The sequence below is a fragment of the Pseudopipra pipra genome, chromosome 3 (assembly GCF_036250125.1).
Source record: "Pseudopipra pipra isolate bDixPip1 chromosome 3, bDixPip1.hap1, whole genome shotgun sequence".
NCBI lineage: Eukaryota > Metazoa > Chordata > Aves > Passeriformes > Pipridae > Pseudopipra > Pseudopipra pipra.
Genome location: NC_087551.1, coordinates 72468502 through 72495641, shown reverse-complemented (window position 1 = coordinate 72495641; position 27140 = coordinate 72468502). Strand labels below are relative to the sequence as shown.

Below are 27140 nucleotides of genomic sequence, written 5' to 3'. Positions count from 1 at the left end.
TCATCTAATTTTTAGAGCTGGTCCTTAAAAAAGGTGTCCTCAAAGTAGAGACCCTCTTGCTCCCCCCCTTCTTCCCTTTCCCTCCTCCCACCAACCTCATCATGGGGTCAAGACCCAAAGGTGATGTCTACTCTGCTGAATAAAACAGTACAGGGCTCATTTTCTGTTACCCTGTCACTAACTAGCCTAGCACATCTCACAACCACACAAAGGTTTAAACCAGTTATTCCTGCAATCAGGCCAATAGCAATCTGCACACTGGGGCTTTGCTGTTGCCCATGCTAGTTCCTCAGCCATAGCCCGACACCTGTTGTTGCCTGGTTGGCACTAAACCATTTCATGGACTGTGCACAACCAGTGCTCTGGCATTTGCCCTGGCCCTGTTCATTTTGCTAATTCAGATGTGGCCAGGGAGTGTCCATATCCCTGAACAAGCAAACCAGCAGTGAGGACCTGGTCACAGGATTTCCTGTCCAAGAAACAAAACATGATGGGGGGATCAGACAAATCAAGAACAATAGTCCTGTATACTCTGTTTTGGCAGGAGCAAAAAATTTGTCTTCTTCCTTGATGTAAAACCAATACCTATGAGACATATACATGGCATATTCATTCTCATTAATAGGAAAGCCCAAGCCAATATTCTACTGGAGTTGCATGTGTAGCCTTGGTCTAAAAAGCAGAAAGCAGGATCTGCATTAACTGGGAGGGGGTTGACAGTTTCCTCTTTGGTTTGGTCTTCCTAATCAACCCATCACTAGCTAATGTTGTGGCAAGTTTTTGGACAGACACAGCTCAGTGTCTGCACCAGTTTAAATAAGAAGCATAACAACAACTGTCAAATTAGTGTATCTGAGCCCCTAAACAAGGACAGAAATTATCAAGAATTTGAAGAAGGCAAAATATCTACTGGTTTGAAATTAAGTGTAATCTTGTAAAGATGGTAAATACTGGTTTAGAAAAGGTGTGGAGAAGTAACCATTGAGGCTTGCCAGAGTGCTCAGAGTGTACCTTTGCTGCAACTAAATAAATGTCTAAAAAGCCATTTGTGATAAAATAATTTTCTCTTTTACCATATTGAATGTTCATGCACTTAGATATCTGTCTAGATTTGCAAATAGAACATTCTTGAGAATCTTACATTAAAATTTAAAGCTTCATAAAATTCTGCATGATTTTCACAAGCCGACAAAATAAAGTGGAACAGCATATTTTGGCACAGCTTTTCCAAACAAACTCCTAAAAAAGTCACTTCCTTTCTTTGGCCCCACTGGCAAAAGCAAATAAAACAGGAGGAAGACACATGAAAAATAGGAAACTTCTCTGTTACTTACCTTACTTACTAAAAAATTAGAACAATCCCAAAGGCAAAGAAGGAGACTAATGGCTAAAAGGAGAAAAGACAATGTTCTGCATACAGCCATTGCCATTGTCAGCTAAGAAACAAGAGCACAATTTGGGCATCAGGATGCATGAGCATTTCTGGGGGAAAGAAAACGGGAAAGAGAAAACAAGATCCTCACCAGGATCTTCCTATAGCACATTTCATATAAGTTTTGCTGCCAGTATACAGGGAACACTTAGCTTTACAACTACGGTAATTTCTTTTGATTGAGTTTTATAGTAGACTTGATGTGTTTTTAAAAAATAAAGGAAAAGGGGGTTAAATGGGATTCACAGTAGTCATATTGTTATCACCAGGGTTGAGACTGTTGGGGTATATACCTGGTATACACCTTCCAAAGCTAAAGGAGCAATTTTACTGCAGTCTTACTGTGTTACTACCCGCGAGACCACTGGTGGAACATGAAGCCTTAGGAAAAGTTCCACTGTGAGTCCGCAGTGCTGGGGGCAGCGAGAGGAGGCTGCATTACTGGGGAAGGGGAGCCAGGAGCCACGGGTGACAGCAGAGCCTGTGGGACTGTGTCAGAGACTGAAATGGTTAATGATTTATGCATTCTAGGATTGCCAAGGGACTTCTGCAGGCTTCTGCAGGACTTTTGCATTACACCTCTGATGGCCCATCAAAGCCCATCCCCTCCTCTGCCAGTCTTGAAAGACGGGAACCAGGCCACACACAGAAACTCTGCGCAGGCCCAGGGAGAGGTTGGAGGCTCGAGGCATGGCCCGTGACACTAACCATGGATATAATAACTCATAACTTCTTGGAGCGTGGGGGCTTCCCTCCTTCACCCCCAGCAGATCAAGGCTACCACTTCAATTGACAGACATGGAAGCAGCAACTACCAAGTGTCATCGCTGGACCCCGTGGGCGGTGACTGTATACGTTTTTTCACTCTCTTCTTTCCCTTGCTCTCCCTTACCCTTATCCTGTCTTTCCTTTCTCTCCCTTATGCATTTTTCTCCCCAGAGGTTATCCCTATGCCATATTGCTATAGATGATATAGATGATAACACCCAAAATGCTAACATACCTGTTGAAACAAAATTGTTGAAATAAACCCTACCTATATATGTTTTCAGATTATTCAGTGTCGTTTCACTCTAATCCACCCCAAAGGAATTATTGATAAGAACCTGGGTTACCCCCCTCCCCTTTTTCTGGGGCGGGTCGTAACAGACTGGAGCCCGCCTGACAATGTTGCAGAGCAGTTCTCTTGGTGGCAACCAAGGCCAGACAAGAGTCCAGATAGCCATACAAGTCCATAGGAATGAGGCAGGTCTGAGGTCAAACCTGTCACCTGTCAGGGTCCAGATCAACAGGCATGGCCATGGCTGCAGCGCAGCTGCGATGGAGCTTGAGCCACAATGGTGACAGCTTCATCTTAAAACCAGCTCCTGGGTGAAGGAACAATAGGCTCTCACTGGGGTTTCTTCTAGCATTTTGTTTCAAGGCTTCAAGGTATCTCTATGCTGGCCCTGAGCCCAGGCAGCTGCACACCCAAAAGGGAGGATGCACACAGGACCTCCACACCAGCTGCATATACTGTTTCCACTCTCAGGTTTTTCCCAAGTTTCTGTCCAGCATTCATATGCAACAGTTCCTTATCAAGTCTATTTCAATACTCTTGTAATCCCCATTTTACAGACAAGCCTCTAAATATTTTTTTTCCTTCTCCACTGCATTCCCAGACCCTTTTACCTCTTTCTTCTTTTAGTGTATTCTGTTCACCCACTAACTTCCCACGCTTCCCTCATGGTTTTCTAATCAGTCTCCCTGGTCCCTGCCCTGCACAACTAGTAGCAGAGATGCTGCTACTTCCTGCAGATATGTATGACAGCTCTTCCAGCCAACAGTAACACTAGTCTTTATTAATTCATCTTTACATATTGTGGATTTCACTATTTTGGCAAATAGACACACTAATACAAGGTGAAATGCTTTTGGCAGCGAGTCTCTGCCTCTGCTCCCCAGTTTCTAGACTTAGCTTTTTGCCCCTTCAACAGTCCTGATCTCAGAAGACTCTTCCTCTTAATCTAATTTTTTTCCTCATCCTGGTCTTGCATTTGTCTTTTTTCCATTTGACTCATACAGTATCTTCCTTCGTGCTTCCAGGGTGTTAGCAGTAGCATCACTAAAAGGATAAGGGAGAGAAATTCCTTGTTCTTAGTTCTCAAACAAAAACCATTTAGGGAACAGGTGCAGCTGAAAGCATCCATGGAAAATTTTCCCTCAGATTATGTAGCCTGGACAAGGAGTAGGATGTGAACTACACATACTGTAGAAGACCCCAAGCACATCGGCTGGTTGGTGTTCAGTGTTGGAAGTGACTCGGGTTTTAATTGGATCCCAGGCTTTTTAGATTTTAGCAGTTAGGAAAGTCATTCAAACTGTGATTTGGTAAGGGGTTATAGCTCAGCCATTCTCCTGCCATTACACCATATATTCTCCTGCCATTACACCAGATTTGAAATGCCTGTTCTAAATGTTCACACCATTAGGTCATTTTGAAAATAATATCTAAACATGGACCAAATACATATTTTTTAATCTTCTTCTTGGAAATGACTGGGGAAAAATGTAAACAGGCTATAAGAGGAGACATGAAAAATTTCATACCAAAGTGCTAGCTTGCCAAAGATACAAGCAACTGGAAGGCTGTCTTATAGTGGGAAACTTTTAAACAATTTTAGTTAGAGCCGACAAAACCACACCCACCTACAACAAACAGCAGTTCATAGAAGTATTGCAGAGAAACCTATACACAGTCTCCAAGAAGTGCCTACTCAGACCCTGATGAAGGTGGTATAAAGCAGGAGTAATGAAGGGTCTGGCAACTGGCAAATGATCCCATCAGGAAAGAAAACATAGCATAATCAAAGCAGAACACAAAGAGGATAAATGCGGAAGGACAGGAAAACTGAAGGAACAGAAGACTCTCTGTGGGACAAAATGAGTAAATGTACTCTCTGCTCTGAGTAGAAGTGTAGGTGGAACAGGAGAAACTGCTCTCAGTCTAACACATCTGGCTTTAAACTGATGTTCAAAACCTGGGAATGTGCTGCAGATGTTACCTGGAGCCTGAGAAGTTCTCCCCCCAAGATCGATGTCTCAGCTCCTTCTTTTCAAACATTCGAAGAATATTTTCCACAGTTGGAGTCATCATTACAGAATGGAAAATAGTACTATTTATTGATTGTTTTATTTTTTTTACTAAAGTGAAAAATCTTTAGTAGACCTCACTAGAAAAATACTATACACAATTATTTTATGACATATTATCATGAGCTATTCCAGAAATTATTTTTATAGTGGCACAACACAAATAGACTAAATGTTTTGTTTTGCTTTGAGAGAAACATATAGCATGAAAAATTAAAAGTGCTTTTTCAAGAACTAATTTTTTTTTGCAAAACATCTTCAGTGGTTTTAATTTTTCACCAAGGATGGCAGGTCACTTTAACAGGTCACCTTAAGAAAAAAATCCCATACCTCATTAAAATTCTTAAAACTCTATAATCTGCATAGGTCAAAAACAAATATTTCCCCAAGTTCTCAGGGGAAAGCCTATAAACAGACCAGTGGGAAAAAGCTGAGAAAATGAAAGTAATAGAAAAAAAATGTGCAGTGTTTTCACAGCCTGTATGCAGTTTAGTTATTTATTGAAAGAGTTCAATTCTGTTTATGTTCTGTATATAACTCGTTTCATATAAACTTGCTACAAAATTAGGTTATAATATGTGCTGAGGGCACGAAAACAAAGCAGGTGGGGAAGTTTCTTTTTCTGCAAAAATAAATACCTCAGCAGAAATAGCAGGGACCAGGAAGGAACTCTTTGTCATCTATTAGAAATAAATAAAAATTAAGTGAGAAATCAAGTTCTGAACATGGTTTGGGTTTGTTTGTTTGTTTTCCAAAAAAGTCTCATGCAGTCTCAAACTATTAGCAAAATACATCTTGAGCTTTGTTAAGATAATATAGTTATATATTGGAGTAGATTTATATATAAACAGAGTGTGCACTAAATTTTAGGTAATAGAGTCAAGCATTAGGAGCTCTAGATAAATGTGGGTACTTAAATCTCATCTGTGAAACATGAATGAAGTAGCTTTCTAGGACTATGCCTAAAGAAGTGGAACAGTGTCATTTAGTCATTGGAAGGCTTCTCTCAGAAGCCTTGGAAATATGTCTCTGTCCAACACAAAGCCTTTCTGAGCTAAGTAAGGCACAGTATTTGAAAGCATGAGAGGCTCCATAGCTGCTTTAATCACAGGCTAAAATTCTGTGTAAAGCTTTTTTTGTGAAAAAGAAATTAGAAAGCTATGTACACGAGGTATTTTAGCATTGACTTGGCCCTGAGACTCAAAAAGTGCTGATAAATTCTTTAAAGTCCTTCTGTACCCTCAAAAATTAAATCCACAAAGGAAAGCCCAAGAATGGCAAGTTCAAGGCAAGCACAGTAATGCCTAATGATAGGAAACTGTATGTGAACTGGGCACAGTGAACAGTGAACAGTGTGTAGGAAATGAGCACTTCAAAAGCCATCCTTACCACATGATGCATTTTTATCTTGTTCTCTTCAGAAAATGCAATTCTGTTTGTTATCCATCTCTCTACTCTCAAATAACTTTTGAACCCTTTTTACAATTTCAGCCAAATTCAACATGAAGGACCCAAATATACTAAGTGCCATGAGAATCAGAAGTCAGGAAAACAAGGCTTCTAATCAGTGTCCCCACCAGATGGAAGAACATGTGACTTCACTGGTTACCTACTGCTTGACTTACCAGTTGGCTAATCCCCAGCACATGGTCCTGGGTGAGGAACCACACCGCTAGAAACCACCTCCATTTTTGCTACTGCATGTAGGAAGCGGTGACTACTGAAGCCTATGTAGAGTGGACAGGGAAAAATTATGTGGAACACTGACCCATAAGTAGCCAACCTTTGTTAACCCTGCTATTTTTAGAACCATTACCTATATACACGTGGGTGAATCGTGTTCATGACAGTATGTAAACCACCGTTGGGGTATTTTGCGGGTAACTCAGAATAAGCTGAAAAAATGAAACTTTGGTATTAATAAGGTCTCATATGCCGCAGAAGGAAACCAATCATGGTGCAAGACAACTGGGAACCATCAAGCTCTGGATGAGACAGTTTCACAGCTAGAATCCTACCTGATTTGTGGGCGTGGACTGCACATTGTGAGACCCACCACAAGCAGGTCATGGAAGATGTGCAAGATCCTCCACACACATGGATTGATGCCCCACCTCCAGCGGCAGATTTGGGGTGAGCAGCGACACACCTGCAGCTACAGCTGGGGAGTCCAGTCCTCGAGGCGGCGGAGCCGGGCGCAATCACAGGTGCCAAATGGCCTCCGCGATCCGCAGCCACGGAGCTGCCTGAGGGAGAAGGTGGTTGGCTGGATGTGGTGAGCGGGGCCCCCGGGGCTGGCTCCCAGAGGAACAGGCCCTCGACCCCCGCGGGTGTCGGCCCCGGTGGGGCAGTCGGGCGGGTCCCGGGGGCGCGGCCGCCCCGCCCCGCCCCGCCCGCCGGCTCCCGCTGCCCTGGAGCGCCCCCGCGCGCAGCCGCCGGTGCCGCCCGCCCGCCCGCCCGCCCGCGGGGAGGGCGGCGGGGCAGGTGCGCGGCGGCTGCGGCGGCGTGAGCCAGCGCCGGGGCCGTGTCTGCCCGCCGCCGCCCCTCCTCGCTGGCTGCTGCTGCCGCCGCCGCCTTCCCGCCGGGAGCACCGGTTGCCTCTGCCGCCTCAGCTCGCTTTCTCCTCCTCCGTTCAGTCCTCCCAGTGGCTCGGGAAGGCAAAGCCCCCCGCCGGGGGCGCCCGTCGGTGGGTGCGTGTCCCCCCAGCCCCCGCGCTCGCCTCCCCATCGCGGCAGCCGCCGGCGCAGCCCCGCTCAGCCCGGCCACCATGGCGTGCGGGAGGTAAGCGAGCCCCCTTCACCTCCCCCTTCGCGGGTCTCGCCCTCCCATCGCCGCCGCACCTGCCGGGGGGCCGGCAGGCGCCCGCGGGGAGGGGGCGGCCGGCAGGTTTCTCCGGTGCCGGAGGAAAAGTTGGGCTGGGCGGAGGCGGAGCGGCTCCGCATTGTTGTGTGTGCGGGCGCGGGTGTTCCCTGCGGGCGGCGGCGGGGCGGGTGTACTTCCGGGTTCGCACCTTTCTCCCTTCGCCGCCGCGCCCCCTCCTCCGCCGGCCGCGCTGCCCCCGAGCCCGCCCGGCCCGCCCCCGGCCGGCAGCGCCCGAGCTGCCGGGACGGGGAAAGGGGGTGCCGGGCCGCGCCGCGTCTCAGACGCGAACGACGACGGCAGCCGCGGTAGAGGAATGGTGAAGGGACGAAGCCGCCCCCCACGCCCAGCGGGGCGCGGGGCGTAGCGCCCCGCCGAGAGCCGCCGGCGGCCGGGGCCGAGGGACCGGCCGCGGGGACGCTACGGCAGCCCGACGCCAGGGGGCGGCCCGCGCCCCGCCGACAGCCACCGCCGGATGGCGGTGACCGCCCGGCGAGCCGCCGCGGCCGGGCGGGGCGGGCGAGGAGCGGCGCGGGGCGCCCGCAGCCCGGCGGAAGGGAAGGCCGGGCGAGGAGAGCGGACGGACGGCGGGACGGGAGCCGCCGGGCGGCGCGTCCGCCCCGAGGCGGCCGGGGAGCGGAGGATGGGGCGGCGACGGCGCGCCCCGGAGGGCGCGGGGCTCGGCCGCCCGGCGGTAACACTGGCGGGGCGGGCGGGGGCCGCTTGTCACGCGCGGCGCCGTGTGCGCGATGCGGGGTGTTTAACGCGAGTGGCGGCGATGCCGCCATCTTGGATGGCTCCCGCCGCGCCGCGGGGAGCGCGGGGTCGCGGCCGGGCGCTGCCCGCCCCCGCCGGGGCTGCGAGGACAGCGCCGGGGAACTGCGTGGGAGCGCGGCCCCGCCGGGCCGAGGGCGGGCGGGCTCTCCGGGAGACTGTGACACGGAGCCCCGTGGCTGGTTCTGAGGTGCCGGGCACGGTGCGGGACGCAGCGCGGGGGAGAACAAATAAAGTGCCGACGTGCCTCCAACACGCTTCGTACCTCCGTGTCCGGTTGCGCGCCCGGGGGGAGCGGCGGCAGGGTCCCTTTGGGCCCTCGCCGCCCTGGTGGGGGCACGGCAGCGGCATCCTCCGGCTCCGCGCTCCAAGGGGAGCGACCATATACGACCGCCGGCAGCTCCATGTGGCTGTGGTATTACTGAGCAAACCATAGAGCGGGTCAGATAACCACCTAGCGAATGACTAAATTAATCTAAAAATAAGCAAACAGCAGTAATGCACGCAAATGTTTTGCCCAAGCTGGCACAAAAATATGAATCTGGCGTATCTAAATAAATTTGAAAACTGTGTGTTAATTTTCAATATTCTTTAGCTTTAACACGAGGGAATTATCCATTATAATCTGATAGACATATTACCTAAAGAGATTTGATTCATTTACTTGTTTCTTTCTTAGAAATTGTTAGCTTGTTAGTGATGAGGAGTAAATGATGTATGACTGTCTTGCAGTGATGGGACAAACCAGTAGTGCACGCTACACCAATTTGTTTACAGACTTGACACTTTTTCCTTATGTAACTGGTATTCGTGTTCTTTTTAAATAGGCCATACACAAGGCTGGGTTTTTTTCCCCCATCTAATAACCTGTTTTAGAATTTCACGTCTTGCATGGAAACACTATTAATAATCGCAAGTACAGAGTATGTCATCAGATGCTAAGAAAATAATTACAGCTAAATTTGGACATAGTTCATTTAAATATAGTTATGTATAGTTTTAGTGATGTCTGGATATAACATTGTACTGAAATGCAGTAGTGCATGTTTACTGTTAGTTTGATACTTGTATGCTTTGCTTTACAAAACTACAAATTATTTATTTTTTAAAACACACCAAAAAAACCCCTAATGCTTCAGAGGAGATAATAACTGAAAAAAATTGTTTGGAAAATTACTTATAAGATATGCAGCTAAGCTATGGTTGTTTAGAGGATTATGATTTCTTTTTTCTCCTTGGTACAGAGTAGTAAGAATCAATATTGAATTAAATCATGACCTTAATTATTAATATGCCAGGAAGTCAAGTTTCCTATGCTGTAGTCAAATGAATCATGTATGTAATGGCAGAAATAGTGATTATGGATGATGTTTGTCCCATGCAGTAGTTGCAAAAAAAATGCAGCTGTACTAGAAACTCTGCTTGTATGTTTATGACAAAAATAACTATTTTCTACTGATTATTTTAAAATATATTCTGTAAAGGGCATGTGCTGCTGTCTCAGTTTTATCAAAACTTTTTTTTTTTAATCTCAAAATGTTTTAGCTGTTGTGTGCTGAGAATTTCATGAGAGGGAAGATGGTGATAAATAAATGAAGAAGGAAACCCCAAACGCTCTCCCTCATAGGCCTGAACAGCTGCAGTCTAGGCCATTCGCAGGATACAGTTGTAGGTCACACACAGCGTTTCGCGTTGCATCCCCAGGCACAGAAGCGAATTTTGAAGCCCAAGCCATTAAACCATTTGTCCCTCTTTCCCTGTTTTGTAACTCCGTGGCAGCGTTTTGTTTGACTTGCAGCCGAATCCCGCGGTGTGCAGCGCAATCCTGGGGCAGACGGGCGAGGCAGCACGCGTCGCTCCGAGCAGGGGCTGGGGCGAGAGGCAGTTTCCAAAGGAACCATTTTCCCCTCGGCGGGGAGCCGAGCACCCCGCGTCGCCGGGCGAATCTCGGCGGGGTGGTCGTGCGGCCCGAGGGGTCCCGGCCATGCAGCGCCGTGACCTCCGGGCCGGCGGGCGCGGCCCCTTCTCCGGCGGCGCGGCGCTGTCCGCGGTGCTGAACCTCGCGGCCATGTTATTCCCGGCGGAGTCCGGACTGCCGTCCCGTCCCGTCCTGTGTCCGCCTGGGCGGCTCCGCGTGCTTCAGCGCAGGGAGGTCACGGCAGGGTAGTGCTCTCACCCGCAGCCTTTATGTAATACACTGTATCGCTCTGGTATCGAATGCTGGCAGCAAAATCAATGACAAATACTACAGTGCTTTCTCCTTCAGAACACGAGCCCTTCCACCAACACAGATTTTTTTTGCAGCCAACTTGGGAAGTGTAACATTACCTATATGAAATGGAAGTGCAGCTGAAACCAGCAACTAGACAGGAACTTGGCATTTGCTATTTTTAACCACAGGTTCAGTTTATGAAAGGACATTCTGAAAGCGAATCAAAACAGCATGTCATCAGTGAGAATGAAATAATACAGGGAAAGTTCAGGAAAAAAGTGGATATCCCTTAGCAGCGATGCAAACACAGGCATAAGGTTTTCTCCTTTCTTCCTCTCTTTAAGAGTAAACAGTTAAATTTAGAAAGGTGTGCAATCTCATAGATTATTTTTCTAAATTCATATTAATGTGCTTCAGCCTCTCTAGTATATGATAAAAATAAAAAGGCTTTTTTTCATTGCAGAGACAAATGTTCATTTTCTGTAATTGCACACTGGGTGTTTTGAATGCACAATAAAAAGCAAATATTCTCCTCTGGTGTGATGAGTAGAGGCTAAAAAAAAAAAGGCAAACCTAACATGATGTGTTTTGTATGGGAGGATAACAATTTTAAAAATATACATTCTGCTTCTAAAAATAGAATGAATTGATATGCAGGGTCTTCAAATTAAAGGTCAGAGGTGACAAACCGGGACAAAGGTCACGCAGCTCATTTTCAAGTAATCAGTTTCTAGTTTTTTCATGCTTGAACAAAAGCTTAATTATACAGAAAAGTGAGGACTGTAATATTTAACTAGTCAATTTTAAAAGAGAAAGAGAGGTAGTTTTACAAAATTCCCTATTTTCTTGAATATAGCTCTATTATGGAATTATTTGTGCTACTGTTACTTATACAAAAATGAGTCTGTCTTAAATTTAAGCATTTAAGTACATTTCTTAGGTTAACATCGAAAAATCTGCAATCTGTATTTAGTATTAGTACTTGAGAAATAAGAGGAGTGTGTAACCATTTTCTGCTTTGTCAGTGATTTTAGCAAAAAAAAATAAATCTATCCTGATCATCCATACTGTTAATTTCAATAAAGTTAAACTGCAGGTACATTCATTTTGGCTTTGTGCACATACTTACAATTTCTAGCAAACCATTTTACTTCCCCCAAGTCCTGTTTCCAGTTTACATCATTATGTGTGTCAGTGTGCAGTAATTATACAGACCTAAAACCTGACTGTTGAGTTCGTATATGTATGTGATTATCATTTTATTATATGCAATGTCTAAGAATCAGGGTGTTTTAACAATTTGAAGAGATTCATTCAATGTTAATAATATCACATTTAGACTAAACGAAGCTTTCATAAATGTGCTAAAGGTATGTAACAAATATTCTATAGGTAACATTTGATACATATTTAGACCACATGTAGTAATGCAACACCCAAGGCTAACTCCCAGAAATTCAACTGTTAAAATCTGTAAACTCACTAATAATTTTGTATCACACATTAAGTTTCTGCTTTGCTTTCAGATTCTGTATCTCCTGTACCTACTTCAGCTACTGATGTGTGCATTGATTTTAAAGGTTTTCATCTTTTATTTTAGAGATTGTGAAATTTTAGTTATGTATCACTGATGTTGCTGTTTACTTTTTTTTCCTGATTTAAATTAATGACCTATCTGCACTAAAGTTTATGAAAAAATGACCATCGTGTTACTTTATTTGTTTGGTTGTTTTAAACAGTGACTATTAGAAGGCATGACATTCAGGACTGATGTGCCCCGTACTATCCATACTTCTAAGAAAGTGAATATTGGTGTTTAAAATATAGACACTTATCTGCTGTTTAATGTCTATAATGTTTGATTTGATTATTTTAATAGACAATATCCATATCAGTATTTGATAAGCATGTTATAAACTACAAATGATAAAAAAACTCCAGTAGTGCTCCAAGTAATAATTCAGTGACAAAAAACCCCCAACCAAAATGAAGAAAGAAGATTCTGTGTTTTGTAGGTAAATAGCACATGCAAATAAAACAAAAATTCAGTGCAAAGGAAAAGATATGTGAAAGGTGTGTAAATTCCGTCAAAACAAGTATTAATGTAAAACATCTCAGAAAAGAGATCTGAACAAACCGGTTCAGTTGTTATAAAAGCAAATAAAAATTATATAATAATATATTTTTAAAAATAAAACTTGTAGTGCCATCACTTTTGAGGGGATTATGTAACATCTCTATATTGAATGTGAACAATATGCATTTGATTTAGTGTAACCAGGATAATTGGAAAAAAATACACATTTTTCTTTGAAGATTTAAGTATTTAATTCAACTTGTCATAATGTCTCGTTCTTAATTTGGCCTTTGACATATATCTTTTCAGCACTTCATTTGGCATTGTTTTGTTTGCAAATAGTTATCAAGGGAGGAAATAAAATCTTTATATCTAGTTTCTCACAGGGATAAACAATTACAAAATAAATCAATGATCAAGTTCTGAAAAATATTTTTATCTATGATTTGAGAATTGTGGCTTTTAAAGTTTTCTTCGTCACAAGGTACTGATACTAATTTATATAAAAATACAAAGAAAAATCCATCTGAAAACATATAATAAAATCACAAGGTAGTTTTTTGTTTCCTTTGCTGTATAGCAGTTCGATGTGTGGCAATTTCAACAAGCACCTGCTAACAGTAAACTGAGAACAAATTATTTTAAATATGAAGGAAGTAGAAAAACAGTAGTCAAGGATAACGTATTTAATTTTTAAATTGTGTGTTTAAAAAATTCATCTTTGAATCACAAAATATTGTTTGAAACATTTGTTTTTCATTGTTTTTAATTAAATAGTTATGATAGTTTAATATATGTATATTCAAATGCAGACTATAAGAAATTGCAGATTTTACTAAATCAAATACACTAAATATGAGAATTATACACAAGTAACTTCAATCCTTAAAACAAAAGTATTCTTGTTCAGCATTTTCCTTTATTATGTATTATTAAAGTTTTAAAGTAAATAGATCCTAAATAGTTTTTAATGCTAAAGCAATTGTCAATATAATAATAGCATTTAATTTTGAGGAGAAGCTCTGACCCTATAGTTGTCAGGCTTTCATTAGCTCACATTCAGATATGGTGGAGTTTATAACTCCTTTTTAATTGCCAAAAGAATCAGATTCATGACAGTGGTGGAAGCACATTTTACCTTTCCTCGTTCCTGTTCTCAGTCAAATGACATTCTTACACATAGTTAGAAGGTGCATAACTGGATGTTTGGTCTACAAAAATGTGTACTTCATTTCTTAAAAACTAAGATATCCACAGACTATATAGGGAAAAAAATCATACCTGGGCTATTGCCTAGCTGTTTTATTTACTTGAAGCTGTAATTATCTTCCTTCAATCCAGTGACAAAAGTGGGTAAACTTACCAAAGAAAGACTAAATTTTAATTTGCTAGTTGTTAAATTAATTTTCTTAAGTCAGCATTATTTAAATATTTTGTCATCTTGTAGACACTTGCTTTCATCTTCACTTGCTAGAAAAATAAAGGAATGGTATAAAACCAGAAGTATGGAAGAACAGCAAAGTAAATTATGGCTAGACTAAGAAGAAAATTGTGAGAGCTTTCAACTTTCCCCCCCCCCGTAATTATATAAGGACATTGATACTACTTGAGTATACATTGTCAGGAAATCTTAATTTTTCTTATTTATGCATTTCAAACTAACTATATTTTACTGAATTAAATGAAAAGGGGAAAAAAGAGTCTATACAATAAAACCATCTCAGCAAGACATCCATTATTTAGAACTGCACACTGAGGAATCCATGTAAAACAAGTTAATTCAGAGTGTAAGACTACACTCAGCTGTGGTGTTTGAAATCAAAATACTGTGTGCATAGTGCTTCTACTAGCAGTCAAGAACTGTAAATCAGAGTAAGATTAATTTTATCTGACTAGTATGTGTGTGTATGTATTTTAAAAGCTGATGTTTTATGCTCTATGCTTGGGTTCTGTACAAAGAGTTTTAAAATTTTGTGTATGCGCTTTGCAGCATTCATCCATTTAAGTCTTCATTCCTGATGATTTAACTAAAAGAGATCCTTTTAACATTGGAATGTTTTCCCCTATTCCTTCACTTGTTCGATATAAAATATAGTATTGGTGGTTTTGTTTTCTAGTTTTCCTGTGCTCTGATCATACTTACATTATCCAGCATTCCTTAAAAAAATACTGCTGGCTTTACTCTGTGGAAGAAATCACTCTCCTGGCTACCCCTGACTGTGAAAGAAACAGGCTTAACATCTGAATTTTTTTTTCAACTTACTTTTAGAGAAAAGTATATAACTTACTTAAATGGAGTAACTATATATGCCTGCCTTACTTTCTTCCAAGCGAATTGTATTTCTAAATCCTTTGGCAGCAAACTCACTTAAGCTAATGAATTCAAAACTATCCATAGCTAAGAGAATTCTTTTTTTATATATATAAACTTGCTGTTATTTTTTACTGACCAATAAGTTGACAAAAAATACACTACATAAGTTGTTCAGTAAGCTGAATTACAGAGTGCGCTACCTGTAAGGGAAGGTGATTACCTTTGTTGGGTGTTTGTCAGTGTGCCTTTAACCCATACTGCACTTTTCATTCCATTTCCTAGCCAGCAATATTTCCATATGGTGTTCTGTTGCATTATTTTTGTGCCTACTGTTATAGTATCCTTCCACATGGTATCAATGCCTAGTTATAATAAGGGTTGCTTTCAAAGGAAGGGACTTTTTCTCTAAAAACACATTGCTATCTAGTACAAAATTTCTAACCAGCATTTATTTACTTATTTGCAGTTACAAAGTTCATGTAAATGCTGAGATAGTTTCAGAACTAAAATGCAAAAATATTTTTGTGGTTTGTACAGCATAAGGAGGCACAGGAGAGAGTTCACCATGAGCCATTTCAGAGCCCAAACCTGATTCCATTTAAATGGAATTTACCTCTTTCAGTAGGATGCAGCACAATACATGCCAAAATAGTTTCTCGTTTAAATTATCTGTTTAAATGAGTTTACAGAATTGAAATGCCCAGGCTTTTCTACACTAATATCCTTTAAGTCAAGTTTTGGGCATCGTATCAGGAAGCTTTTTGTAATAACTATAAAAAAATTACATTTTTTTCTGATTAATAATCTGTTATATGTTTTTGACCCTCTAAAACATGTGATGCTTACAAATGTGTTATGAAATGGCAGTACTGGAAACAAGAATTACTTGAACTTGTGCTGTTTTCTGCTACAATTTTTAAGAACTGTACTTCCCTGCTTTTAGTTCCTGTACCACTCCCCAAATACTTATTTTCAATCCCTTCATAAACCGAAGCAGGCTACATGCCAAAGCCAAGAACGGATCCTTTACTCTATGCTTGCATATTTCATTATGTTGCATAAATAATGCAAGTAAATCTGAAAGACACAAAAGCCACATAGCCACAGGTTGGCAGAACAAAGAAACAGATACAAGAGATTGGGCTTCAGTGCTTGAAGGTGTAAAAGCAGAGCTAGGTTTAATACATGGCAAAAGTCCACACAATTCCAGTGGAAAACTAAGTTACTACAAAAGAAGAGGAACTGAATCAGCTTGCCAGTGTTGTTGCACTGAAAAGAAAGATTCTGCTACCCTGTCTTCTGATTTCTGTTGTTGGAAAGGATTGAGGATAACTAACTGTAGGGGAAGAGAAGTTAGAGAGAAATTTGGTTTTCATTTGACTTTGGTCATTCTTGTTCTTACTTTGCTCACTCCTAGTAGGATATCTAATTTTTTTTTTTAATAAGAAAGTAAGATAACTGTCCAGATGTGCTTTTAAATTGGAAAGAAGACAAAACTCAGATTTCTCAGAAAGAGTAAAGAACTGGGCTTATATCTAAACAAAATATCATATATCAAAACCCCACCATTTTTGGTGGGGTTTAGTTAAGATAGATTATTCAAAAAGACAGTAGAGGGTGACAAGAGGACAGGCTTGTGGCAGGTGAGTTTGTGCATGCTCTTATCCACCTTTCATTTGGTAAACAAACTGGGCAGCGTAAGTAACAAACTTACTGCAAAACCAAGGTATTTTTCTTCATGCTTTCTGCCATCTGCAGTGCTTTTTTCTGCATTATATTTTTATTAGCATTCTATGAAATTAGCCAGGCCTTTCTCAACTAGACCAAAGGTACACCTTCCATGAAGTTTCAGTCGAGTCACACATCTGTATTTATATGATGGACTGGTTTTGTTCAGATTGAGACCTAGAATTTAATACCATTACTATGCAGTTTTATCACTGACATAATTGAAAGCATTTTCTTTTGATATTTATAAATGCGCATTGAGTTACAATTTAGACCATGAAAGAATCCTGTACAATTATTTTATTGGGGCTTTTTCCCTTAATCATACACAAGGTATGACTTGATTGCTTAATATGTACAATTTAAGCATAGTAAAGACAAGTTGCTAGTTCTTAGGTTACCTATTGCAATTAATTATTGATAAAGGAAACAAACACCTTCAAATATTCTGCAAATCTGTGTCTTTTCCCTCTGTTGTTATCAACTGCATAGTTTTCATAAGAAACCAATGAAAGGGTCTTTACTGGTGCTGGGGGAAAAAAAAAAAGCAGTGGCTGATTTTTTATCTTACGCCTTGGTTATCTCATTGTGGTTCTGATGAGCTAGGTAAGTCTCAAAGAGTAAGTTTATAGGTCACTTCATAGAGTCAATGCCCTGGCATTCTTGGCCTCCCAATGAGCTGTTAAACTGGAGAAGCAGTAATTAAATATGGTACTCTGGTACAATGTACACGGTACTGACTCCAGCTCTCTGATTTTAGGTTCCTCAGAAGACGATGAGGTCATTCAAGAAGGTCTCCTCATGCTCAGGTCAGTCTTCTCTGTAGCATCTTACATGGCTGACTATGTATCCTCCCTGGGGGGCGTTAGCCCTGTCAGCTGCAGCACTTCTGTCCCGCTGACTTTGATGAACATAAGTATTGGGTGGGAGGGGGAAGACTCGTTAATTTTGTGCACAGGCTCCAGAGTTGTTCTTTGATGCAGTTTGAGTGTTCTGCTTCTGCAAGACAAATAAACAATTACGTAAGGAAAGTTTATTTACAGTAACCCCACCTCAGATACCTGTCGCAAGTTGTGGGAGCCCACGGGTTTGTATGAGCGCTGCACGACCACCACCGCAGCAGACGCACCAGTGGGCGCACGCATCTCAGTCACTAACATACCTACTTCTCGAGTTACTATCGTGCCGCTGTCACGTTACCGCCACGCAGCCCCCTCCCATCGCGACGCTTCAGCAGTGCCGCCCATCTGCCCTTTCAGCCCCACTGCCTTTCCAGGCCCCAGCCCGTCCACCCCTCAGCCCTGGCACCCTCCGTGGCCGCCCGGGCCGCCGCATGCTCGAGCGGGGGCTCCCCGCGGAGGGCGCTGCGCGCCCGAGGGATACGCGCGTCCTCGGCTCCCGCACGGCGCCGGGAGACAGATAGCCTGGGGCGGGCGATGGCAGGGGCCGGGTGTTGCCTGTGTGCTGCGGCGGGAAGAGCTGCCCCTGTCACCGCCGGGTTGGCGCAGGCGAGAGCGTCTGGGCAGTTGCCCGTCGGGGAGGATGCGGTCCCCGCTGGGGTACGCACACCAAGCGCCGGTGCGGCGAGAGGGGCTGGAGCGAAAGCGCCCGAGCCACAAACCCGCCCGCTCATGGCCCTGCGCCTACCTCGCGGGAGGCGAAGCGGTGAGAGCGGGCCGTGCGGCCGGTGCCTCCGCGAGGGCCGGTCCTCCTTGGGGGCGTTAGCCCTGTCAGACGGTCTACCGCGACGACTGGCCAGAGCCTCCTTAAATCCGTCTGGCCACTATCAGTTGCAAATCCGCAGCTGAGAGACGGTAATGTACGTGAGACCACATCCTGTATCCGAGCGCTCCGCGTGAGTCCCTACCGCGTCCTCCTGCCCGCGGATCATGCGCGGGATCACAGCAATTCCCAGTATTTTGTAAGTCTCCCCATCAAACGCCAGCATTGCCAGCAGAGATCCACGGACGGCAGGGCGGACCTGCGAGACACTCACAGCCGCCGCGTTTCGTTTCAACAAAAAATGCTCGTAAAACTCGTGTTTGAAACCTCGCTCCAGCCGTCAGTTCGAGCACCGCCGCCTGCAAACGGCGGCGCGATCCCTCGGCGAGGGCCGCCCGGTTCCCGTAAAGGAGCTGAGGCGGGCTCCGGGCAGCCCTGCGCGCCCACCTTAGGTGTGACGGGAGAAGAGCGCCGGGACAGCCAAAAAACTGTGCTCCAACGGCGGGCGGGGGCGAAGGGAGAGAGGCCCCTGCTGCGCTCTGAAACGGCATTTCCCGAAAAGAGCTGAGTGGTGCGAAGGGCGCCACTATAAAACCGGTAACTTCACATCCCGCAGTCGCACGTCGAGCAAATCCCGTCACTGGCAGACCTGAGCCGTGGGCAGCGCGCAGTTGAGTCGGCGCTGTGCTTTGTTTAAAAAAACAAACAAACAAAAAAAAACCCAAAAAACCACCACCACCACCAAAAAATACCCCAAACGCACACATGTTTTCTAATAATAATCCGCGGCATTAATACGGAGGGTAATAAACCCGGCCAGGGCAAAGCGGGAAGTTGGCAGTGTCTATAGCACGTCCGACCCTGCTCTCCCAAAGGCGCGGGAAGGCACACCGCCACGTCCCCGCCGGGAAAGAGCCGCATTTTCTGGAAGTGTGAAACAAAAGCCCAGGGACAAAGCCCGGCGCTATGGGAGGCTTAAGGGGAGAAACCGCAGCCTCTGGGGTGCTGACGGAGCGCGGCCGCTGGACACCCGAGCCCAGTGGGCGCCCGACTTTCACCCTCCAGGGCGCCCCGGCGGGCGAGGAGCAGAGGAAGCGGCTTCCTCTCCCTGCCCTCCCCCCGAGCGGCACAACCGCTGCCGGCAGGGAAGCCCGCCGGGCCCCTGGCAACCCCCGCCCTCGCCCGGGCGCTGCACGTCGGCGGAAAGGGAAGGCGGCTTTGGCGCCCACACTGTAGGTGAGAGGGTTTTGGCGGGAACAGCTCAGCACCGACACGGAGTCCTGGCCGTAGGGAGCGGCGGGAAAGGCCCCCCTCGGCCCCCGCGCCAGGAAGAGCCGGTTTCGATAGAAACCGTGTAAGAAACACGACGGGCATCTCATTCCGTCCAACATCGGCGGGGCGGTGCCGAGCAGCCAAGCCCAGGCAGTGGAGGAGAGGGGGCAGGGGCGCCCCGGCGCCGTCCCTGCCCCTCCTGCCTGCCCGTCGGCGAGGAGCGCTGGCTGCGCTTTGAAATGGGAAGTGGCGGCAGCATCCCGAGTTCTGCTTTCAAGTGTAAAACACGCGTTTCGTTTCAAATGCACGTAGCTCCATCATTTGTTTGGATTTTGTGGGGTTTTGTTTTTTTTTTTTTTTTTCCTATTTTGTTTTGGGTTTTTTGGGGGTTTTTTTGTGTTTCTTGTTTGTTTGTTGGGGTTTTTTTGAGGTGAAGGTCTTTCTTTCTTGGGGGGGAGTGGTGGTTAGGGTTAGAAAGACAATTATTCCAGCTTCCTATAATTGTTTTTACCAAAATTAGCATCCATTTAGCGAAATGAAAGGACAGAAATATTTTTTAATAGATAAACTGTTACCATTAGACTAATTTTTCCACGAACTGGCTTGTTCTGTAGGGTTTTTTCCCTATTTGTCCTCTTTCCTCCTCTTCTTTGGGAATGAATTTTGGAAGGGTGTTCGTGGGTTGGGTTTTTTTTTTAAGTTTTCCCTTTTTTTTCCCCCCTATCTTTCCCGGAGAGTTCTCAGCTGGCAACAGCTCTCTACCTTCCACAAAACTTGAAAGGCTGATGTCCCTTGCAGGAAATGAATGAGTCGATAACATCTGACACCAGTGACCAGTCCAGTGACCCCAACCTTAATTCCACTAATACTGGAGGCCTGAAAATCTCGGTAAAGACCCATTGCAAATCCCACCCCCCTCCATTTTACAAAATCTGCACTTATTTTGCAACGTAAGAAATAATTTGCAACCAATATATTTACAGTCTTCTATTTATGTCGTTTTGTAGTCTTTATTCATCGAAGAACACATACTGATTTTTTTCACTGAAATTTGCTAACAAGACATTTTGTCCATTTAATGAACTCCATCCACTCGTTTGTGTCTGTTTAACCAATATTCTAGCCTCTAAGGATTTTTTATACCAAATGTCGTTAAAATAAATCAATCTTTAAAAATAAATACCTTTAAAATGACATTAAAGAGGATATTTTCTGTCTTTTCGAAGGGTAGAGAGATCTCGTATTTTATAAACGTGCCCTTGTGCCACAAGATATGTACTCTTGGGCATTTCAAATAAGTGGTGTAAACATTGTTTTCTTCCGGTAACCTTAATTTCATTTTTATAGCTGGGGTTTCACGTAGCTTAAAATCTCGTACATTTATATATTAGATACCGTCCCGGTCATAAGATCCAAGCATATAAAATTACTGATTTAATATTTTAACATAATCGCTATTGTAAGGGGGGAAGGGAGGTTATGAGCCAAAAGCAGCGGTATGTTGCACGAATGCGTAAGGCAGGTCAGTGTAGGAAGTCGACCTCACTGTTGAAATAACCTATAGGAAATTTACGGTTGACGACTGCAAAGGAATTTCGGGATTTAAAGCTTCTGCTCCACTTGCCAGGCTGCTTGTATTTGTACACTCTTGCCCACCCTCACTTCTTTCTTGCAAACGATCACACGGAGCCTGCAACTTGGTGTTTCACACAGAAATGAGGCGCTAGGGGGGGAATTGACGCTTTCCTGAAAGGCAACAAAAGGAGTAAACAGGCCCACGGGGGCAAAGGCGTTCCCCTTAATTGGGCAGACTGATCGACGCCACTTCCCAAACAACAGCAAGTGCTTTGCAAATGCATAAGTCCCTTGCATTCAGGTTCTGAACGGATCGGTTTGTTGCTTTGGCTTTTGTTTGTGTGTCCTTGGGATAAGACAGAATGCCGGGCGGGACGGAGTGGGCTAATAAGAAAGTCATTGAGCCCAGGTTTTAAATAGGTATGGGCAATGTTTTTAAGATATATATATAATACTGCATGTAAAGCGAGGTTATATGCCAGGAGGTGGTGATGAGGACAGAATACTGTCATCTGTACCTTTACACTAACGGAGATGAACAGATGGAAAATAAAACGAATTCTCACCTAATTAGTCTGTTTGTTTATTCTGACGTCTGTAAAAATATTTTAAGAGCATTTGGGGGTGAGTACAGCAACGGAAAGGCTAGAGGGCAGGGCGATAGCAGTGTACCTGTGAGCGCGGAAGGGGAGTGCCTTTGCAAAGGGGCTGTGACCAAGCCCTTCACCCATCACACATTTCTTTTCCGAACTGAATCCCCTCTCCCGCTGGCAGTGAAGACTTAAAACAGCAGTCCCCCGGTCAGCGTTATCCCTCCCCTCTTTGTCTTCTTTCTCCAAGGGTTTTGTTTGTTTGTTTGTTTTTTCCGCCCTCCTCTTCTCCAGTAAATCCTTTTCTCTGACAGTCCTCTCCCAACTGCTGATTGAGGTTCAGTCCAATTCTCGGCTTGAAAACTAGTCTCTTATTTAGGAAGTCATTAATCACATCCCCTCCCCCGGAAAGAGATGGCGGAGAAACCTGTGAAGTACAATTCCTCGCCCCATCCCCCCTTCAGAAATGTTTTGAAACGCTAAACCTCCGCACATTCTGGGCCATATTAAGGTGATATCGCGTTTCCGGCGCGCTTTTAATTTGAATGCGAAATTAGTAACGATCCGGTTATACATCTGCCCACGTTTTGCGCAGAGGGTGACACAGATGCCTCCCGGCGTCCCCCGTCCGTGTCTGTACACGCGTGTGTCCCTCATCCGTGAGCATCTCGCCTTCGTGTGCGTACGCGGACCCCGCCCGCAGTGGGCACAGACACCCCCATAATCTCCTCTGCACGGCCGCCCCTACATGTAGCTGCTGTTCCGTGGGCTGTATCTAGAAACACACGGATCTTCCTATGGATTTGTGCATGCACGGGGGGGGGGGGGGGGGGGGGGCAGAAACCCCAGAATAATACGTCATCTCTATTTCCCGTAAAGAAGCGTGCAGATTAGCTGTCCGAAAAGGAAGGAGAAAAAAAAAAGCGCCGTGTTGAAAACTTCTTGTTCATTCATAAATTATTTTGGTGTGTCAAGCTAGTTGAAATGGCGATTGGCTGCTCCTGCCTCCTGCCAACCCCTTAAGGATCCGATGTGAAATTAGTAGCAAGAAAGCATGTAATTGACCGAGTCACGTGTGCGCAGGGGGCCAGAAACGGAGCGAGAGAGACGGGGAAAAATCAAAGAGGGAAAGCACATTAGACCATGCGAGCTAAATTTGCGATCGTTCAAAATCAGGATGTTAGATTAATGCAGAAGACCACTTCGATCCACAGGGAAAGTTTTCATCTCACGAGTTTGGAGCAGAGGGCCCGTGGGGCAACATGGCCGAAGGTTAATTTTCTTTTTCTATTGTTTTACTATGAATTTTGCTCGCTCGCTCTCTCCCCCTCTCCCCCCTCTCCTCCCCCACCCGCTTTTAACCCAACTATGCATTACCCTTTTTTAGCAGCTCGCGCAAGGGGGCTTTCTCCAAACCCATTGTTACCCAGCTCAAAACTGTTCCGTACCGCCCACACCGATTCACAACTTGAAAAGCTTTCAGGGGGCTATTGTTTGAATTGTTCCTGTTTGATTAAGCACAGTTGCAGTGGTGGGATGAGAAAACGGCTGTACACCTGTCCCAAATTTAATCGAAAGTTTATTCCAAGGAGGGATGGATACACGTTAGAAAATAGTGGTTTCGGCGCTGCATGTGCAATAACGAATTGTGCAATCTACCCAATTTTGCTTATTCTCTCTCCTCCACCCCTCCTCGGCCGGCCTCCCCCCTCGCCCCCCCGGTCCTGCGCCTTGCGAGGAGAGACTAATTGGGCTGAGAATTTCTGTTGAGAAATGGGATCGGTGTTAAACCAGCAATATTCAAGTAAAGTATCGCGTTCCGCGCTGTAATGTGGCTGAAAGATGGAGTTAAATGGAAAAATACACGTATGTACAGAAACGTGGGCTGCCTTGGGCACAGAGAGAGGGGAGCCTCCGTGCGCAGTGTTTCCTCTCTGTAACCTCCGGTGATTTTATTTTTTTACGTATTTTGGGGAGAAGGTGTTTTATTTTAGGATTTAGGGAAATATATGCACTTTTCGTCGTTGGCTTTTTGATTTTGCTTTGTTTTCCTGGGGTTTTTTCCCTGTTCCGTTTGTAGTAACTCCTTTATACAGCGGCAAAAGGATGTTACCAGAATTTAACTCTTTGCTTTGCATCTTGTCCCATTCTTCCTTCTTTCCCCCCCCTTCCCCCTCACCCCTTACACACACCCCCTCCGCCTTTCCCTCTTCCTCAGCAGGGGCGAGTAAAGGTGGAGACGAGCCCGGAAAGTTGCCGGAGCAGGAAGAAGAGGAGGAATCCCAGGTTTTGCACGGAACCGGCCATTGCAAATGGTTCAATGTGAGAATGGGATTCGGGTTCATCTCCATGAGCAACCGAGAGGGAAGCCCCTTGGAGTCTCCAGTTGATGTCTTTGTACACCAAGTAAGACCCATTTTTGTCTTCCATCTCACCCTGCCACATTTGGTTGAGTTCAGTGGGACTCTGGTTTCATGTGAAGTAACCTATTTTTTTCTAGGTATTTAGGAACATCTGTAATTAAAAAGTTGCCTTAGGTAGTGGTTTTGTTGGTAGCGTTACAATTTGAGTAAATAAGGTCGTTAGATTGTGCTTAGTCTCTGTGGCTGGAGATTTGTGTAAAGAGATAATGTTTCCTCGTATCTTTCTCCTTGGTTAGAAACGTCTCCTGTGGTTTTTATTTATTTTCAAATGTCACACTTTTTAAGGTTTATCATTTGTCACCAGACTGATCAGAAGCAGATAAGCCTTTCCTTGAAACTGTTTAAAATTAAGCTGGGAAAAGGATAAATAAATGTCGGGATTCATTCAAATAACATATGAGTAGTTTTAAACGGTTTACTTGTAAACCTCGAATTACTTTTTAAAAGCTCATCTGAGATTAGTTAGTGAAATTAAGACATAATTATAGCGTTATTTTGTAGTAATTCAGACCTGAGAGCGTCCCTGTGGTGATACTCTGAAGCATGTATGTGGTTTGGTTGGTTGATTTTTAATTATTCCTTTCTGGGGGAAAAAAAAAAGTAGCGATTAAGGATTCAGACCAAAAGCAGCGTCTCTGTAAGGCTGAAGAGGAAAGAAGGGGTGGTCCTTGGTTTTATTTTTAAGCTCAGCAGCGTGGATGGTTTTGTGTTTAGAACGTGGAAACTGGTATGAATGTCTTCACACAAAGGAGTTTCAAATGCAAAATAGGTACAAAATGATAAAGGAACTTTTCCCGAGATCTGTACCATGGCTCATGAAGAAGGAGCATGTGTAGACCTTGCATGGTCCTTCTGTAAGTACAGTTGGAACAATGTTATTTTGAATTTCACCCGTCTTCTCTGTGATCAGAGAACAGAAGAGAGGTATCAGGTAAAGAGACCATTTTGGGTTTGGCTAGGGCCATGTTAGGGAGGCAAAAATGCATCTTTTTACGTGGTTGTCCATTTTCTATGACGTTTGCAATGACGGGGCAGGGCGGTGTTCAATGATTATGTAGTGATTCCCTTTTAATGTTGCATTTAGTGGCCCGGCTTTATTTTGTGGTGACTTTCCACCAAGGTTTTTTAAAGCATATACCTTTGATTAGGTTAGTAAAAGGGTGGCTGAATCTTCTAAAGAAACTATTGGTGGGGCATGTTTCTTTGTGGTGGGTGGTGGGGTGAACTGATCTTGCCTTACATGTGCCCTGCACCTAAGGGCCTGCACTTCTATATAGCTGCTTGCATTTGGAATTATGTACAAAGTGTAGAAACCAATAGTGAACTTACTGAATTCCTATACTTCCTGCTTTGTACTGGCATATGAAGTGCCCCCTGTTTGCTGCTGCTTTTTCTCTTTAGAACCAAATGCATGAAGTACTTCTCAAAGAAAGAGCAGTCTTTTTCCTTTCCCCCCTTTCTTCCCTTGTTTGTATCTTTTTAAGTTGTGAAATTGCTCTTTAGAGTTTTATAAATTTACTTTAAAGATAACCTCTCGTTTTCTTAATGTAATTTTATGTTGATGTATGTAATTTTTTTTGTTCTCAAACAGTAGAAAAACATTTGAAGCATAGTAGTGTTGTTAATAAAAAACACATTTGGAAACAAAGATATTCTTAGAGCTGTGAAAATAGAGAAGTGTTGAACTGCATGATAACCTGATACATTTAAGTAATACTAGACAAGGTGTGCGGTTTCATAATGGAAAATAGTCGTAGAAAATAATAAAGTAGTAATAAATTTGGAAGTTGCTATTCAGTTGTGTCTCCTAAAGGAGGGGACAAGAAGGAAATGTGAGACAAGTTTGTTTATTGCAGTTTAATAATCTACAATTTATCCAAACCCCTGGTTTTCTAAGACATATCACAGTGTAAAATGCAGTGAAAACTATCATGTTTCATTGCACATAAACTGTGTGCTTCAGTCATTTTGAGTTTACTTACGGATATGTCTTACTGAGTGAAGTTATTACTATTCTGCAGTGGATTGCCCTAACAACAAAGAAAATACATTTCTCACCTTTTTCTTTCTGATTAAATCTAATATATATATATATATATATAAACTTAATGGTGACATGAGTCTTCTTTCTATCAGTCAAAAGCAGAAGTTTTCTGTTTAATGTAATGGGAAGAAGTGCCATCTATTGTGTTTCAAAGTACATTTTAGATAAGTGATATTGCTATATAGAATGCTTTGTGTTAGCTGACTAATGGTAACAGTAGCAGCCTGAGCATAAAAATATCTTTAAATCTGTAATGTTATTTAACAGTGCTGGTTGTACAAGACGGTCTGTTGCCTGAACAGTGATTGGACCCTATTCCTACTAGTTTCATTTTTTTGAAAAATTTAGTCATGCGAAAGGTCCTTTTCAAGGCAAAGATGTTAGTTTATTAATCTGTTGAAACAAAATATTGCTGTTCAAAACTGCTTTGAAAACACTTCATCATTTATTTGTGTGCATTGAGTGTTGCATGCATTCACTCATCCTGCAGTGTTTGTAGCTACCAGTATAATTTTATAGAATCAGGCTGTCTAAGCAGGGGAAAGAAGCTTCTAGTTTACTTAGTCGAAGTCCTGTCAAAGCTAGCTTGAGCCCTGCTGCAGTATTTTTACTTTCTTATCTTACCTTTTCTTGGTGAGGTTATGCCCAGTTTATGAGATCTTGCTATGAGCAAAAACTTGCTGTATTTTAAGTAAAAATTCCTGTAATAGTTTAAGCTCACTATACCTAGACTTTTGAGCTTATAATAAATAATTTTGCTCTCTTCTTGTAGTTTCTTCTTGGTTGTGAGCACATTATAGTCATGTTTTTCTGAAGTCAGTGCTTTGCTAGTTGTATATATATATTTAGAGAACAGTGCTTTTGTTCGGATTTCTCTCCCCTTTCACTCAGCAAAAGTACCGTTTGTGAAACAGCTGCAGTATTGAGTTTTTAACTCTGCCTTTTAAGTCCCTCCTATAGAGTTAATCATTTGGATTGATCTTTTC

The 27140-nt window shown here is 43.8% G+C and overlaps 1 protein-coding gene across 2 annotated transcripts in view; it reads left to right on the top strand.

Moving 5' to 3' along the window:
* Positions 1-7070: 7070 nt before the first annotated feature.
* Positions 7071-27140, top strand: part of LIN28B (lin-28 homolog B) — a 98404-nt gene continuing 78334 nt past the window's right edge. Inside the window, exons 1-3 of one of the 2 annotated variants that reach the window (XM_064649879.1) lie at positions 7071-7345; positions 17289-17337; positions 23906-24093. In XM_064649879.1, coding sequence (XP_064505949.1) covers positions 17304-17337; positions 23906-24093 — 222 coding nt within the window. In that variant the 5' untranslated portion in view covers positions 7071-7345; positions 17289-17303. The remainder of the gene's footprint in view (positions 7346-17288; positions 17338-23905; positions 24094-27140) is intronic. The other variant, XM_064649880.1, reaches the window with a different exon arrangement.